At 40.2% G+C, this 17,944-nt stretch overlaps 1 protein-coding gene across 1 annotated transcript in view; it reads left to right on the top strand.

The window, feature by feature from the left end:
• Nucleotides 1-2,522: 2,522 nt before the first annotated feature.
• SELL (selectin L) overlaps nt 2,523-17,944 on the top strand; it is a 37,046-nt gene continuing 21,624 nt past the window's right edge. Inside the window, exons 1-6 of the mRNA XM_069094743.1 lie at nt 2,523-2,661; nt 4,182-4,263; nt 10,138-10,524; nt 11,679-11,786; nt 12,971-13,156; nt 15,911-16,096. Of these exons, the coding sequence (XP_068950844.1) occupies nt 2,659-2,661; nt 4,182-4,263; nt 10,138-10,524; nt 11,679-11,786; nt 12,971-13,156; nt 15,911-16,096 (952 nt within the window). The 5' untranslated portion in view covers nt 2,523-2,658. The remainder of the gene's footprint in view (nt 2,662-4,181; nt 4,264-10,137; nt 10,525-11,678; nt 11,787-12,970; nt 13,157-15,910; nt 16,097-17,944) is intronic.

Here is a 17,944-nt window from a genome sequence, read left to right as displayed (position 1 = left end):
GGCAGAGAAGAACTGGATGGTTTGTCGAGGGTGCATAGCCAACAGCCATCTGAAACAGGATTTGGGCTCAGATCTTCCTGATTCTAAATTCAGTGCCCATCTCTATACCCATGATTCTTAGATCTACTTATCCATCTCTACACTCTCTGCTGACCTCCGTTCTCACATCTCCAAGTGCCTACTGGACACCAGAATTGGATGTCCCATAGACATCTTAAGCTCAACATGGGCCAGACTATATTCAGTATCTTTCCCCCCAATCCCCCTCTTCTTCCTAATTTTTCTAATGCTGCTGTAATTCCAGTCCCCAAACCTGCTGGTACGGGGCTATCTCCTTTTTGGTAAAAATTGATACTCAATGGTTGTCTCAGGGACAGGGGATTATCTACAAATTGTCCTGTGTATAGCATGCTTGCATGTAGGTATCTACATGTTGTCTCCCTCATTGGACTGTGAACTTCTTGAGAACAGGGACTATACTTTGCCTTTCTTTGTACCCCAGAGATGAGCCTAGTGCCTGGCACACAGTAGGCACAGCAGACTTGATTCTATCACTCTGCCATAAATGATTATAAGCAGCAAGACAATTATGAGATTATGATAGTCTATTTTTTCTTTTTTTCTCATTCAAGAGGCCATCCCTTGACTCACTTCTTAAAGAGGCCTATTTACTGAATAGGCATTACCTTACTCTAAGTAAGTATGTGAAAAGGCCTTAGCTTAAAAGGACCAGGGTCTCCAATTGCATCTTGGGTCATAATCTAGTCATTTTGATGAATATCTGGTCACTGGATCCAGATGACTCTGGAGGAGAAAGTGAGGCTGATGACCTTGCCACAGCCTTCCCTCACTCAAATAAAAATCAACTGCAAATCATGTCATCATTTCCCTGATGCCACGGTCCTCTTCAAAAATGAAGGACAAACTCACCAACAAGTCTAAAATGGAAGTTATTATGACAGTCTAAAAATGGCTAGAGTCTGGGTCAGATGGCTCTAATAGGAACTAATGGAGAAGAGGGATCCATGAAAGAGATGTTGGGGAGACAGTGTCTACAGGACTTGATAATGATGAAAGTTGTTAGCCTGAGTGAGTAGGAGGATGGTGGGGGTCATCAATAGAAAGAACATGGTTAGAGGAAAGGATAAGGTCATTTGTTTGTTTTGGGGGAAGATGAGTTCCATATGGGCCATTCCAAGTTGTCCTGAAGACAGCTGAGGCAGTGTGGGGTAGTGAATGGACAGAGTGCTAGACTTGGAATCAGGAAGATCTGGGTTCACATCTTGCCTCTGATGCTTACTGGTTATGGGACCATGGGCACATTAATCTCCAGGAATGTCAGTTTCCTCATCTGTAAAATACAGAGATTGTACTAGATGGCTCTGAGGCCCCTTACAACCCTAAATCTAAGATCTTATGACCCAGAGTCCATTGTAATATTGAATGCCCCCACCCCAGAGAAGCTACAGAAAAACTTGCATGACATGAGAAAGTGAGACTGGGTTAGGGATGACTTGGAGGGAGCCCACACACAGATAAAATCCATAGATTATTGAAATGAATGAAGGATAAGAGAGAGAAAAGAGAGAAAGAGTATAACGGCACTGGGTGCCTGAGGTTGATGAACAAATGTCACAAAGTAGGAAAAAGAGAGGGAACACCAGGAGACAAATCACTTCCTTTATTTTTTATTTCATTTTTACAGGGTTGAAAATGTTTATTATGGTGGTGTATGCTCCAAAGAGTTTAAAGACTGTTGTTAATTGCAGTAACTATTTCATAAATATTTGTTAAATTGAAATAAAGAAATGAATAAAATCACAACTAAACCTGTGGTTGTCTCTTTATGTGGCCTTCAAATTATTTGGCCACAAAAGAGAAAAAAAACAACAACTGAAAAGAAAACTTATTGCCCTAACCTACCTAATGTGGTTTAATTATGCATGCTATGGACTCTTTAATCAAGGGATCCATTGTAAAGATTAATGTGATAACAATAAATAATAATTCACAGTCGTACTGTGATTAAAAGTTTAGAAAATGCTTTCCTTATATCAGCTCTGTGAGGCAATCTTTTTTTTTTTTCTTTCTTTACGGTATCAAAGCTATTTTGTTCTATCATATATACTGTAATGATACCTAGGGCTGGTACTGGCTTTCTCTTGTCCATCCCACTTTTTGCCAAGTTACCATAGAGTACATCCACTAGGGGGTGACCAAGGGAAGAGATAGGAGAAAACATTCTCACCAGTCTGATGAGCCTTTCCTTTCCTTCTGTTGAGGTTTGGTGGGGCACAGGGGAGGTTATGACATTTGTCTAAAATACATTTTTATACTGTGTGTATTTTTACTATCTAGTACTTTCTATTCCCCCATAACCACAGATAGTCAAGAGATAAGTGTCCTGGCAAAACAAATAAATAATCAAGTGAATGGTTCATCTTGCCTTTGGGGAGGTGTTCAAGGACAGAGAAGGGACAGGATGTGGGGTGGGGTTGGGCTGTCACAATAAGGGAAATAAGTGTTTTGAGAGGTGCTCGGTGCATTCTCGGGGCATCAGAGCAGCACTCGGATGAAGGACAGAAGGCTGGGTGACCTACACTGAGCTTGAAGGTTGAACTACTGCAGAGGGAAATAGAGGAGAGCTAAGCAGTCACCATGGTGAGCTCCTTCATCCTGAGAGAACTTGAGAAAGTGAGATCAAGAGATGACTGCCCTTGGAAACATGGAGGGTTAGGATTAGGGTTAGGGCGAATGGGCAAAGAACCATCAAAACTCAAATTATCTCTTAAGATGAAAACAAGGGTGTTGGATGAGGCATAGTTAGGGCAGGCTAGAGAGGTTCAAAGAGATGACAACAGGCTTTTACTCATCTTTCTAATTATATTTTACTGCCCTTGGACAGGGACCTTGGTTGGGAAGAGAGACTGTCCCACACAATTGAAAATAATTAGGAAATAAGCATTTTAACAATAAGCATTATGATTAAATAATGTAAAATGACATATATACTAAAGGAATTGGAGTTTGATGCTTTGATTTCTCTTGAAATTGTGAGCTTGTTATCTGGGAAAAAATATGTTCCTGTGGCTGAACTTTGCAATTGGATTTCTTTTTATTTCCAGCAACTGACCCATAACCATGTTCTAGAGATGGGCAGCACTGTGATACCATCACCTAGTATTTATATTGAGCCTGGATGCCTTTTAATGTCACTGAAAACTCTAAATCATAGCACAGGATAGTAGAAAGAGCATTAGCCCAGTAGTGCCTGAGTTCAAAGCCCTCCTCTATCACTTACTACCTGCATAAACCTTGGAGAAGCCACTTAACCTTTATCTGCTTCAGTTTCCTCATCTATAAAATGAGGGGGGGTTGTATTAGATGGCATCTGAGGACCCTTACAACTCTAGATTCTGTGATTTTTGTTATGATAGGCTTAGTTTGAATTATAAGACCATAGAGCTAAACTTTCAAGGCAATATAACTCATCACACACACCACACACATACCATTTTGCAGATGTGGAAACTGAGGCCCATGTAGATTAAATGGCCTTTTCAAAGTCACACACATAGCAAGAAGCAGAGGGTGGGAGGGCCCTAAACTTCTTAACTCAATAATTCAAGGATCTATAATTTTGTTGGTGTGAGAACTCTCTTTACTGACTCAGTTTGAAATCCTTCTATGATTCCTGAGAGTTGCCAGAAACAAAATTATCATTAGCTTACAGCCAAACTACTAATTAATTAGACTGGTCCCTGAAAACAAGCATATGGCCTAGTCTTTTGACCCATACTCTCTAACTGTATTCATTTTAAGAACCTCTTCTCTGCTGGGCCACCATTCAGGATCCAAGGGTCATCTCTGTCCCAAGTCGAGGTATCGGAGAAGACTTCACAGAGGGAGATTTAAGGGTCTAAGATAATGTTTGAACTAGCCCTAGAACAGAAACACAACAATATTGCAAAATGTGCAAAATCAACAAAGGTGGTGCTTAGTAATTATGGAATGAAGAACATGAACATATATCCTTTCTGTGGAGGCATCAGCTTTGGAGAAGAACCCATCTTGCTTCTCAAAACCACCCTGATAACCTGCCTGGGCTCTTGTCCAAGAAATCCCTCCATGCCGGTGTCTCAGTAGATGATACAAACCTGCCATTTTTTTTCATTTTGCAGAAACTTTTCTGGAAATATCAGCCCCACTTTGGGGGCTGGTGGGGAGTCCTCAAGCTGTGGGCCCTAATAGTCCTTTATTGTGGTAAGTTGGATAATCACTTTGCTTTGCTCATAAGCCTTTCAATGCCATTTGGTTGTTTGTTTCTGGAAGCAAGGAAATCAGCTCTCTACAAAACTATAGATTAGTCTTTTGGCTTTTTCCACATCTGGTATGTATGGTTCCTTCCACCCTTTTACTCTTAGCCCTTTGTCTGCTTTTTCTTCCTCCCTTCTTTCTCTGGAAGTAATTTTCCTCTGTCTGACTCCTGCTAATGTGGTAGCTGATAAGACTTGAAGAGAGGCATCATGGGTTAGTGAAAAGAGTACTGGATTTGGAGTAGAACCTGGATTTAAATCCTGTCTCTGCTATTTACTGTGGCAGCGAGGTGGAACCACAGTGCAGAGTGCTGGGCCTGGAGTCAGGAAGACCTCAGTTCAAATCTAGCCTCAGACACTTAACTAGCACCTGTGACCCTGGGTAAGTCACTTAACGCTGTTTGCCTCGGTTTCCCAATCTATAAAATGAGCTGGAGAAGGAAATGGCAAACTACTCTAGTATCTTTGCCAAGAAAACCCCAAATAGGGTCATGATGAGTCAGACATGACTGAAAAAGATCTAATAACAACAAATCTGCCATTTACTATTTGTCTGGCCTTAAGTAAGTCTCCATACCTCTTTGTTTCTCATTTTTCTCTTCTGTAAAATGAGGAAGCCAGACTCTAAAATCTCAAAGACCTACCCATCTAGTCTCAAATCTGTGACCCCCTTGGCTGAAAAGGGCATGCCTCTTCCTAGTGATACTTATATTTTAATATAGTTAAAAATAACTATTCTTCAAGATAAAAAGAAGGAAAAGATAAAAATCATAGGTACTCAAAGGAATGAAGCTATTATATAACTTTTAATATAAATTATATAAGTGATAAGTTATTATATGTTATAAGATATTATCCAAGGTATAATATATGAAACAATATCATTCTTCCTTTTGTTGTTGTTCAGTCCTTCCAAGCTGTGTCTGACTCTTCTGATCTTCTTGGCAGAGATGCTGGAGTGCTTTGCCATTTCCTTTTCCAGCTCATTTATAGATGAAGAAACTGAGGGTTAAGTGACTGTAGAGGCAAGCACCCCAAGCGTCCTCAGGGTTTGCTGCCAACACAGGTTCTTGGATCTGCTTTGATAAAGGAAAGCAATTCAAAATGGGTTAACAAGCTCACTTCAATCAGTCAAACATGCATCGTTTACCTAGTTCAGGGGAAAAAGGTCAGCACCCCGAGCTTCAGAATATACAGACAGAATTATCAAGACAGAAACAGATCAAGTAGACAGCTTTCCAAACTGTACAACCATTACATCCATACCAAATCAACATCTGGGTTTCAACATCTGGGTTTTTCAAAGCCGGGGGGCTCTGGACAACAGCTTCCCAGAATCCAGATCAAATCACAGAACACTTCTCAAAGTGAGCCCCAAAAACAAAGCTACACATTAGGGCTTATATAGCCTTTTCCTGGCTCAGAGAATGTAACAACCTTTTGGACCCACTGGCCAATCAAGAAGTATCTACTGAAAAACAAGCCTCCCACCCCAGATTCCAGGTGTACTTTAGCCTAGGGGCAGGGAATATCTTTACATTTACATTCCCATTACAGTGACTCGCCCAGGGTCACACAGATAGTAAGTGTCTGAAGCCAGACATGAATTTATGAAGATGAGTCTTCCTGACTCTACCTGGAGCTCTATGCACTATGGCACCCACTAACTGTCCTTGGGTTCAAGTACTACTTTTCTCTCTCTCTCTCTCTGTATATAAATATATATATATATATATATATATATAAAACATGTAACTAAGGGCAAGTTATCTTTCAATTCCTTAGTTTATAAATGACAGATGACTTGCTGATTTACATCACTTTGGAGGATTTTCCATACTGGGAGTTCCATATACTGATGAAATCACTGGTCAACTCCTCCCTATACTCTCCCTCACTCTCCTCCAGCATACTAGTCAAGTCAAAAAAGCCAAATGGAGGATTTTACATGGGATGCTGGAGTAATGGAGAGCCCCTGGAATTTATTGAGCAGGTTGGGGGTGACATGGTCAGATCTATGCTTGAGGAAGATCAATTTGACAGCAGGACAGAGGATGAACGGGAGTGGGGAGGTAGTTGCCACACAACTGCGTACCTTCTTTAATTTCTTGTTAATTGTTTCATGTGGGTTTGTCTGCAAAGCTCAACTGTTCTGTGAAGTCTTTGAGGTTGGAGAACGTGGTCTGTATCTCTCAGAGCCTCTAGTCACAGTGCTGGGAACAGGCCTGAAGCTTAATGAACCGGCTGACTGATGATTAAGCGATATGTGCCATCCTCTGAAAAGACATCATCAATAGGCTAATTATCTGATCTTCTCATGAGGCCAGCTCTGAACAGTCTCATACTTGACATTCAACCTTGTAACTGTCCTCACAGGACTGAAGAGCTTAATATTAGGTATTCCAGCATTAACAGTCTATAAAACCATGGGTTTGGGACTGAGTCTGTGATTTTACTGGTATAGGGAGCTCCCTGGTGAACAAACTCTTTCTATCAAGGTCACCACCTTGTGTCCATGTCTTTTTTCTTAATTTCAATTTTGTAGTGGCCAGAAAGCCATCATTGGGGGCAGAAAGATGGAACTCTGGAACCCAGTGGCTTTGTGACCCTGGGCAAGTCACTTAAATTTTAAGTACTCCAGGCCAGCTATTAAGCCATACATAAGGATCCCTGATGGTCACATACTGATTTAGAAAAACCACACACTAACATTATCTATGTTCTACTGTATTTGAGGGAAGGAGATGACAGTTAGGTGGGGGAGTGGATAGCGTGCCAGGCCTGGAGTTAGGAAGACTCATCTTGTTGAGTCAAATCTGGCCTTGGACATTTATTAGCTGTGTGACCTTGGCAAATCACATAGCACTGTAAGCCTCGGTTTCCCCATCTGTAATATGAGCTGGAGAAGGAAATGGTAAACCACTCCAGTATCTTTGCCAAGAAAACCCCAGATGGAGTTGCAAAAGTCAGACACAACTAAACAACTCAACAACAACAAATGGTATTAAATATTTCCTGCGGTGTTTGGCCCACACTCTAGGCAAGTCTCTAAGACTGTAGTTAAAAGAGAAGGTGTTGACCTACATTGGTAGAAGGAATTTCCTCCCCAGGGAGCTCCCTATACCAGTAAAATCACAAGATCCTACTTTCTTCCACAGCAGTGTCTTTCCTTCCAACAATCTGACTATACATTTAACAATACTACTTTGCTGCAATATCAATAATAGCAATACCTAACATTTCTATAATGCTTTGACCCTCACAACAACCCTGGGAGGTAGGTACTGTTATGACCCCCATTTTACAGGTGAGGAAACTGAGGCAGACAGAAGTTGTGACTCAGGGTCACACAGCTAGTAAGAGTGTCTGAAGCAGGATTTGAATTCAGGTCTTCCTGATGAAACTTGACTCTAGATCCAGGACTCTATCTATGGTACCACCTGGCTGCCTCTGTATGTAATCTGAATTTGTCCACAGTGTTTTATTCAATCAACAAGTTTTTATTAAAGACCTACTATACAGCACACACCATGTATTGGGGATACAAGTACAAAGAATGAAACAATCCCTACTTATAAAGAGTTTATATTATTCATGTGTAGTAGTAAAATAGCATCTTGTTCATGTACTTTTAAAGGGGTAATAATGCCTTACACATGCATACTTGTCTCTTCCAATTAGCTGCAGACTCTTCAAGATTAGGTCCCCTATCTACTATTTTTGGGGGTCTTTGATATTGTCTGATCCTGCTCCACATACTCTGAGAACTTAACGAATGTTGATTATGCTCACTTGGCAGCATTATTATATAGCTATCATTGTTCCACATGGACTACAAAGAGATGACTGTTGTGTATAACTGTGTAATTGTAGAGTCATTGTGTAATTGCCATTCGCTACTGGTTCTCCTAAAGACTCCCATTTTAAGGACATCACTAGCTGTTTTTTCTCCTTTCAAAGAAGTCAGGGGGGCACCATAGTGCATGGAGTGCTGGATTTGGAGTCAGAAAGACCTGAGTTCAAATTCTGTTTCAGACACCATGTAAACCTAGGCTTCATTTACCCTCTATTTTCCTCAGTTTTCTCATCTGTGAAATGGGGCTAATAATAGCACCCACCTTTCAGAGTTGTAAAGATCAAATTAGATAACAATTATAAAGTACTTAGTAGAGTGTGCTCAGTCATTTGCAGTCCTGTCTGATTCTTTGTGATCCCTTTTGGGGTTTTCTTGACAGAGATACTGGAGTGGTTTGCCATTTCCTTCTCCAAATCATTTTACAGATGAGGAAACAGGGTAAAGTGACTTGCCCAGGGTCACATAGTTAGTAAGTGTCTCAGGCCAGATTTGAACTCAGGAAGGAGAGTTTTCCTGATTGTGAGCCTGGTGTTTTATCTACTGTACAACCTACCTGCCCTACTTAGCACCATATCTGGCACATATTAAGCACTCCATAAATGTTAACTTTAATTACTATTATTATATTATTATCACCAGACATTTAATGAGCACTGACTATGTGTAAGACATGATTTAATCAATCACTTAAGGCGAAACCATTTGGAAAATGGCTAGGAACAATGAGTGGGAATTTAAAAAGGCAAAATTAGGGGTAGAGAACCTTGAAGGCAACCCCAAAGTAGAATGGGTTGCTTCAGGAGACAGTGGATTTCCTCTCACTGGATATCTCCAAGCAAAGGTTGGAAGATCATTTGGTGGGTGTCACAGAGAGGATGCTTGTTCAGATATGAATTAGACTACACGGTCATTAAGAAGGTACTGTGATCTGCTAGAGGAACGTCCTAGCATTGTGATGTTTCAGTAACAAATATAATCTTTCTAGAAAGTCATTATCATTCATATTCTGATTTCACTTCTCCCTCAAGCCGACAGTGTGACGATTACAAACTTGTCTCAGTAAAAAAAAATGATAGCCCTGATTTTTTTCAGAGCCAAATTGCATCAATGTCTCCTAATCTGTTTTTTATCTATAAAACAATGATAATGATACTCATGCTACCCACCTCATAACATTGCTGTCAGAAAAGTGCTTTGTACTTTATACACAACCTTACTCTTTTAGACATTTCCAAAGGGAAAGCACTATATTTTATAGTGAGTTAGATTAATTATGTTTTGAAGCTAAGCTTTATCAGTCCTGCCAGTCACTAAGGAAAGGCAAAATGAGAAGTTCTAGAACATTATTGTGAAATTTCATTCATTTGAAAACATTTTGAGAAGCAGGGGTTTGTGGGTTTTTTATGACAAGAACAATTTGTAAGCTGATCCACCTGGGCTAAGCAGCTGGATAAAGCAATGAGTCTTTTTAAAATAGAATTAAAACTGAAACAGTATAAAGTAGTAGAAATAGTAGAAGAGTAAAGGGCAAGGCTGAGTTCAAGTCAGGTAGTCAGTGAGTGTGTTCCCCTTTCTAGGCTTCTGTTTTTCCCTCTGTGATAATAATAAAGATAATTAAAGCTAGCGTTTACATAGAGCTTTAAGGCTTACAAATCACTTTATGAATATCTCATTTTATCCCTGCAACAACTCAGGAAGATAGGTGTTGTTATCCCTATTTTACAGGTGAGGGAACTGAAACAGAGAGAGATTAACTTGTCCAGGGTAACACAGCTAAAAGTGTCTGAGGCAAGATGAGTTCAGGTCTAACTCTCTATCTACTACCCTACCTAGCTATCTCTAAAATAATAGGGCTGGAGTAAGAGATGATCTGTGATGGTCTTCCTAGCTTTAGTATGCATTTTTGCTGGATTAAATCCTATGAGACTTTGGTTAATCCCACTCATATTGATTGGTGTCTTCCAGATTTCTTGGCATTGCATGGAGGTGATTGTTGGACCTACCATTACTCTAAAAGGCCCATGACCTGGACCAAAGCAAGAAACTACTGCCAGACAAATTATACAGATTTAGTAGCGATACAAAACAAGGCAGAAATCGTATACCTGAACGCCACCCTTCCTCTAAGTCGTACTTACTACTGGATTGGGATCCGGAAGATAGAAGGCATATGGACTTGGGTGGGAACAAATAAGCCACTCAGTGCAGAGGCAGAGAACTGGGGTCAAGGGGAACCTAACAACAAAAAATCCAAGGAGGATTGCGTAGAGATCTACATCAAGAGGAAGCAAGATGCAGGCAAATGGAATGACGACTCGTGCTTTAAGTCAAAGGTTGCACTGTGCTACCAAGGTGTGGAAGCAGCCCCCTTTGTTGTCTTTTACTCAATAGCTCCCAGGGTGGGAAGGGGCTGAGTCCATCAGAGCAATTGAACCAGAGCAGGACATTTTAAGGAAACAGGGGACAGCTCAGTACAAGTCATGAGGCTTTTGGTTCATTCCAAGACAACTCCTCTCCTAGCTCCATCTGGGGAATATTTGAACTGTGCATAGTAAAACTTGAAGCATAATGTTTCTGAGTATTTCTGATCTTAGAATATGTGGGCACACAGTGCACAAATTTTGTGTCTAAGCAGCCAAGAAAAAGATCTAAAATGAATTGCAGCAAGATGTGGAGGCTAGGGGGAGAAGGAGGTGAAAGGTCACTTCCCTATTAACAGAACCTGGGAACGGAAACTTAAAAAGCAGAGACAGTGAGCAAGTTGAAAATTTCATCTAAAAATCAGGTCATCCTCAATAGCCCTCCCTAGTAAACAATTATTTTCCTGAACCAATAGGCAGAATTTCCCAAATAGTTATATAGTGAAGAACAATTAATCTGGACCAGAGCTGTAACTAGGGTAGGGTAACTGAGGCTTTACCCCAAGGTGCTGAAATTTAGAGGGCATCAAAAACACCACTGGGGTGGGGAGTGCTTCCTTCCTACAGGTAGTCACATTCCAAACAAACTAATTCCAGGTACAAAAATTCTTGGTTGTGTCTGTTTTTTGGACTCCATTTATATGGAATTGGTTGTAATTTTAGGTGGGTTGGGCTGAAAGTTGCTTTGCAATAGCTATGAAGAAATGGATTGCCAAATAATTGAGCAATAAACATGTGACTACTACATAGGAGCACTTTTTAAAAACCTGTGTAACATCTTAAATCTAATAATATAAAAACTATATTAACACTTCAGCCCATTGCATACAAATGAATGATAATAATTATAAATGAGCTTATCTAAGAAAGTAGGGTCTCATAGAGATTTATATAATGTTACTAATATGACCTTGAACAATCTACCTTACTTCTCTGGGTCTGAGTTTTTTCTCCCATGAAATAAGTGGGCTGGACTCTCATAATCTCTAAGGTCCTTGCTGGCACAGCATTACAGGATTCTATTTAATCTTAATGGTTATATGGACTCAAAAAGTTTTAAATGTATTTTTCCTGATTTTCTTAAAGCTTCCTGTCAGCCTTTATCCTGTAGTGGCCATGGAGAATGTATAGAAACCATCAATAATTACACCTGCAAATGTGATTTGGGATACTATGGCTCCCAATGTGAGAATGGTAAGGTCTCATCCTTTTCTTTCCTTGACTTTGTCCAGTCTGAGGGTAAAGTTCTGAGGGGAGTTGTTATTGTTTTTCTGGGCTAGTTGGCACAGTCACAAAAGGCATTCTGAGAAGTAGGAAGTTTCAGTAAGAAGGCTGCCCCTTTTGCAATCCTTTTTCGTTTCTGTAAAGATTTCGTAAGTCACCATGATGTGTCAGGAGATCAACCCTATCATCTACCATTGAGAGACACACCCAATCAGAGGGAACAATCACCTTGTTAACCTTACTCTTTTATACATCTCCAATCTGAGGGCCATAGTGGGGAAATTCATGTAGGTACACAAGGCAAAACCTACAACATAATCCTCCCAGAGATGCCTTGTAAAGGGCTATATTGGACAGGTAGTCCAATAACCTCATAGGGTGAAGAATGATGTACCTGAGGTCACATAGCTCATGAGATATTAGACAATAGAATTCTTTTTGGGCATCTCTCTCTCCTATAATATAAAGGAGTTAGATTAAATGAACTCTAAGATTTCTTCTAGTTAGCTTAGATCCCAGGATCCTATACTATAAAAACCTTTCTAGACATCAGTTTTGTACTCCATAAGATGAGGAAGCTGAATAAGATGATTTCAAAGCTTTTTCCTTACCTCTGATATTCTATGATTATATCATTATCCAAGTGAGGACACAGTAGAGCACAAATGTACTGACTTTCTCTTTTCCATCTATGTCATAATTTACCCTTCACTCGTGCTGCTTCTGATGATAGAAGAGGCCCCTTCTTTCATTATTCAGGGCCTAGTAGAAGGCCATAAAGAGAAACTGAGAGGCAGTGCTGCCTAATGGATAGACAGCCAGCCTTGGAGTCAGGAAGAACTGAATTTATCATTTCTCTGACACATGCTGGTTATGTAATCCTGGGGGCATCTCTTATTGCCTCCCTCTGAAGATTAGGTGCTGATCTGCATTGACAGATGGAGTTTCCACACTGGGAGTTCCTTTTACTAATGGGATAGCAAGTCTGATCCCCATCCTTCCCTTCTTCCCTCTCCTCCTCCCTCCAAAAGGAGATGCTTATAGATTAACTTTATTGTTAGCTGTTTTGGGGCCATCCCTTCCAAGAAAACACATTTGGGTCTAGAAAAGTTTTCCACCACTAGATAATGTCCATGTTTCTTTCCTCACTGAAGTGACTCAGTGTGAGCCTTTAGTGGCACCAGACCTGGGAAGGATAAACTGCACCCATCCAATAGATGACTTCAGCTTCGGCTCCAAATGTACATTTAGCTGCTTAGAAGGAACGGACTTAGTAGGTGCTGAGGATACAACCTGTGAGGCATCTGGAAACTGGTCATCCCTCCAGCCTGTGTGTCAAGGTAAGTCACTTTGCCCCGATGTCCTTTGATCTTCCATGATCTCTCTGACCTTTGCAGATGCTTCACAAGCCCCATTAAACAAACCAGCCAACCCTCCTGCATCCCCCCATGAGTATCTCATGTAACACTGTGGGAGTCTTGTGTTTCCTTTAGAAGTCAGGACATGAAGGTACTTAAACCTGCTTCTGCCAGCAGTGGTCTGACCTTGGGCAAATTCCGTTCTTTTTCTGGGGCTTGCTTTCTTTTTAAATTTATTTATTTACTTTTAGTTCACAACATTCAGTTCCCCAGTGGGGCTCACTTTCTTGATCAATAAAATGCAGGCATGAGTCCAGGTGATGCCTCTAAGGTCCTTTACAGCATTAATATTCTATGATATTGTAGTTCTAAAGACTCACCTCCATTGGCAAAGGACTTGATGTGAATCAGACTCTGTGCTTTGTTTTATAATAAAGTCCTCATTGTCAAGGAAAACCAATACCAATCTGCTCACTCCTAGAAGGAATAACAAAGTCTTTGGTTCAAAGTTGGGGTGTGCCTCAAAATGACTTTTTAAAAACTTGATACCCACGAGATAAAATTCCTACAAGAAATGAAATAATGTTTGGAAAAAATTCATGGAGAAAGAATGAAGAAGCTCATTTGCAAAGCCAGACAGATGGAATAAGAAATAGAAAGACTCCTTCCTATAGTATATAACAATCACTAGCATTTCTATAGCACTTTTAAGGTTTGCAAAGCACTTTACAAGTATTATTTCATCTTATCCTCACTATAACCCTGGGGGGAGGATAAAATTTATAAAATAAAGATAATAGGAATATTACTATTAGTTAATATTAATATAAACATTATCGCCATTTTATAGATGAGGGAACTGAGGCAGACAGAGGTTAAGTAACTTGCTCAGGGTCACATAGCTCATGAGTGTCTGGGGCTACATTCAAACTCTGGTCTTCCTGATTCCAGGTCTTGAACTTGATCTACTATATCACCCACTGGTCTTAGGTCGACACATCAAAATTCATACTGGGGCTAGATCACCTAAACCAACCTCTTCATTTTATGGCTAGTGAAACAGAATCACAAAGAGACTGAATGACTTGTCCAAGGTCAAATGGTGCCTCATTAGGTCTTCTGATCTTTCCCTTGATGGTAATCACGACACTGGTTACATAGTCTGCATTTGACAATTACTGAATAGATATTTATTGAAAAACTACTGTGTGCAATTCATTGTGCTAAGCACCATATAAACAACAGCAAACAGAAGCCTTCCCTTGCATTAAATAAATGCAATCAAGCAGGGCAAGTTAATGCAGTGACCGTAGCTGGCAACATATGTCTGTCTCATTCTACATTTCTAGTATATCACCTCTCTGCAATAGTTCTCATTTTTCAGAAGATTTTCTTTCCATTAAGAATAAATTTACCTCTTTTCAATTTTTCTACCTATCAGCCCTTCTTTCAGGCAACAAGCCTTCCTTCAAGTTCTTGTCTCTGTATCCCTAGTACCCAGCTTGGTGCCTTTTACATAGTAAGCAATAAATAGATGCTTTTCCAGTTAAGTTACTGATCAGAACAGTTGCTGCCTTGTGCCTCACCAAATTCTTTCCTCTTCAAATTCAGGTTTATTTCTTGTGGTTCTATCATCAGTGGAGATGTGAGAGAGCAGAGAACAGTCCAGTTTGACTAGAGGATAGAATTTATGGAGAGAAATAATGGTGGCAGATTGTGAAAGACCTTGGATCCCAGGCATTTTTGAGCTGTAATGATAGCAACAGGATTTGTGCAAACAAAAGGGTGCTGGATTTGTCACCGGAGGATCTAGTTTTGAAGCTTAACTTAGTTATACTACCTGTGAGATCTTGACAAGTTTTTCAACTACTCTGGGTCTCCCTTTCCTTATGAGTAAAGTGAGGGGGTTGTACCAGATCACCTCGAAGTTTCTTTCCAGCTCTAAACCTAAGTTAACTAAGGACATGATCAGATCTATGCATGAAAATTCGTTTAGGAGTGGAATGAAGCATAGATTAGAAAAGAGAAGGGAGTGATCCTGTTGGAAAGACATATTAGATTATTACAATAGCCCAGGAGTGTAGCAATGAGGGCCTATGTGATGGTAGTGTAAATAAAGAGGAGGGGACAGATATCATAGAAAAAAGAACTGATGGGACCTAATTGGCTATTAAAAATTAAGAAAAAAAGAGGTATAGAAGATAATACTAAGGTTAGGAACATAAGAAATAAGTAATGGTAGCACAGAAGGAATTGATAGTAAATACAGAGAGAGAGAGAGATAAATAGAGCATTTTTATACATTTAATATGTGCCACACACTGTGCTAATCTCTGGAAATATAAAGACAAGTAAAAAAGAAAGCATCCCTGCCCCATAGGAGTTTACATTTTAATGGGGAAAGATAATATAAAAAAGAAACTGGAAAAAGTTGGGGGAGGGTGGAGAAATGGTTCCAGAAGTCATAGGCTGAGTGCATTCTGAAATGAACATGACTGGCACGGTGCTTGTTCAAATGGAGGTTCCCAGAAAAACTCACCAATCAGAGAAGAAGGCCACAGGGGTGGAGTTATTACTGCCATGAGACGGCCACTGGGGTGAAGAGTCATTCAAGGAGTCATGGGCTGGGCCAGGTTTGAAGAAGGGGTAGATTGAAGGAGAAAATACAAAAGATGATAGATTTAGCAAAACAAAGATAATTCTAAAAATGGCATCCATGTTTCCTTCTTTTTGAAGTAACTCAGTGCAAGCCTTTGATGGCCCCGCAACATGGAATGATGGAATGCATTCATCCCCTGGAAGAATTCGGCTTTACCTCCAAGTGTACATTTAGCTGCTTAGAAAAGATGGTATTAACAGGTGTTGAGGAAGCTACATGTGAAGCATCTGGAAGTTGGTCATCTCCAACACCAACATGTCAAGGTGAGTAAATGAATGGGCTTCATTAATCCAGTCAGTACCATGTCTGAACAATGGAGAAAGCATTAGGAACTGGCTAGAACTCTACCTGTTCTCAAAGGGAGTTCTACATGCAGAAGGTCCACTTTGGGGCTCCTCGAAAGAATTTTCAATGAATAAGATACTTTAAAAGGCTTTGCCACCTCCAAGGGGCTCATTGTCACAGACACCAAGAGTAGTTCTATTGCGTGGTACCTTTGTACTTCTGTTATAATTTTTCCAGCAGCCCATCATGCGGCCAGGTAGTCAACAAGCATTTATCAAGGTCTTGCTATGTTAGCCAGGTATTGGGCTAAGCACCAAAGATCTTAAGGAAAACAAAAAACAGTCTTTCCCTTCAAGGAATTCACCTTCCAATGGGGGAGACCATATGTAAATAACTAGGGGAGCACAGGAGGCAATCAGAATAGAAATAAGGTAATCTGACCCAGGAACAGTAATAACTAACGCTTTTATAGCGTTGTAAGGGTCACAAAGTGCTTTACAAATAGTATCTCATATGATTCTCACATCAGCCCTGGGACGTAGTTACTGTCATTATCACCATTTTATAGATGAGGAAACTGAGGAAGACAGAGAGTACATGACTTGCTTAGGGTCACACAATGAGTGTCGAAGGCTGGATTTGAACTTGGGTCTTCCAAGTTTGGTGTTCTATCCATTGTGCTACATAACTGCCTAGGTGAAGAAGGTAATAGTAACTAGAAGGACCAGGAAAGACTTCCTGTAGAAGGGAAAGTTAGAGCTCAGTCTCTATTTGCTAGGCAACATAGTAGATAGAGCACCACCCAAAGTCAAGAAGACCTGAATTCAAATCTGACCTCAGGTACATACTAACTGTGTGACTCTAGTAAAGTCACTTAGCCCTCAGTTTTGTCTCAGTTTCCTTAACTGTAAAATGAACTGGAGAAGGAAATGACAAACCACTTCAATGTCTTTGCCAAGAAAATCCCAAATGGGGTCACAAAGAGTCGTACATGACCGAAACGACTGGACAACAAAAATGCCAGTCCAGTTATCACAGAGTTGGAAGGAGTCTCTGAAGTAATTTAGTCCTACCCATATGTAGAAAATGAATCACCTTTATAGCTTCTCTTCTGAGTGCTCATGCAGCCCCTGCTTGAATTTAGAGGAAGTTCACTGTCTCCCAAAGGCAGCTCATTCTCATTCTCTAAATGTCAAAGTGAGCCAAAATATACCTCTGGTCTTTCCACCCACTGCTTCTAGTCATGCCAAGAATAACAAATTTACATTCTCTTCCATGTTTTAGTCTTTCAAATTACTGAAGACAGTTATCATGTCCCCCCTAAGTCTTCCCTTCTATAGACTAAATATCTCCAGTTCTTTCAACCATCCACCTATGGCACCATTTCCAGTCGTTTTTCATCTTGATTGCCTCCCCTCAATGTGCTCCAGCTTGTCAATCTCCCTTCTAAAATGTGGCACTCCAAAACTGAACACAATACCCTAGATGTGGCATGATCTGTAGAAAATACTGAAGAGCTCATTTGTTTCAGATGCCCCCAAACTTGGATGGATCTGTGATTTCAATCCAGATATTATCTCCACTAGTGCTGATAAAGCTGTGTCTATGTCCTTTGATCCCATGTGATCTCCACTGTTATGAACCTAGATCCTTTCGACACTAATTTCATATCCTCTTTAAACTCTAGGTCTGATGCTATATCTCTGAAAATTCTCTTATTTATCTTTAATTTATAGTATATTTTGTGGCACTCAGAATTTGCATCTTAGATACCAAGTCTGCCCAGATTTTAATGAATTCACAGCTCGATGCTGAGATTTTTCCAG

The sequence above is a fragment of the Petaurus breviceps genome, unplaced genomic scaffold (genome assembly GCF_028583685.1).
Source record: "Petaurus breviceps papuanus isolate PSGF00001 unplaced genomic scaffold, PetGlider_PUasm1.0 220, whole genome shotgun sequence".
In the NCBI taxonomy this organism is placed as follows: Eukaryota; Metazoa; Chordata; class Mammalia; order Diprotodontia; family Petauridae; genus Petaurus; species Petaurus breviceps.
Note: the sequence above shows the minus strand (reverse complement) of the source record. Positions and strands in the feature narration are given on the sequence as shown.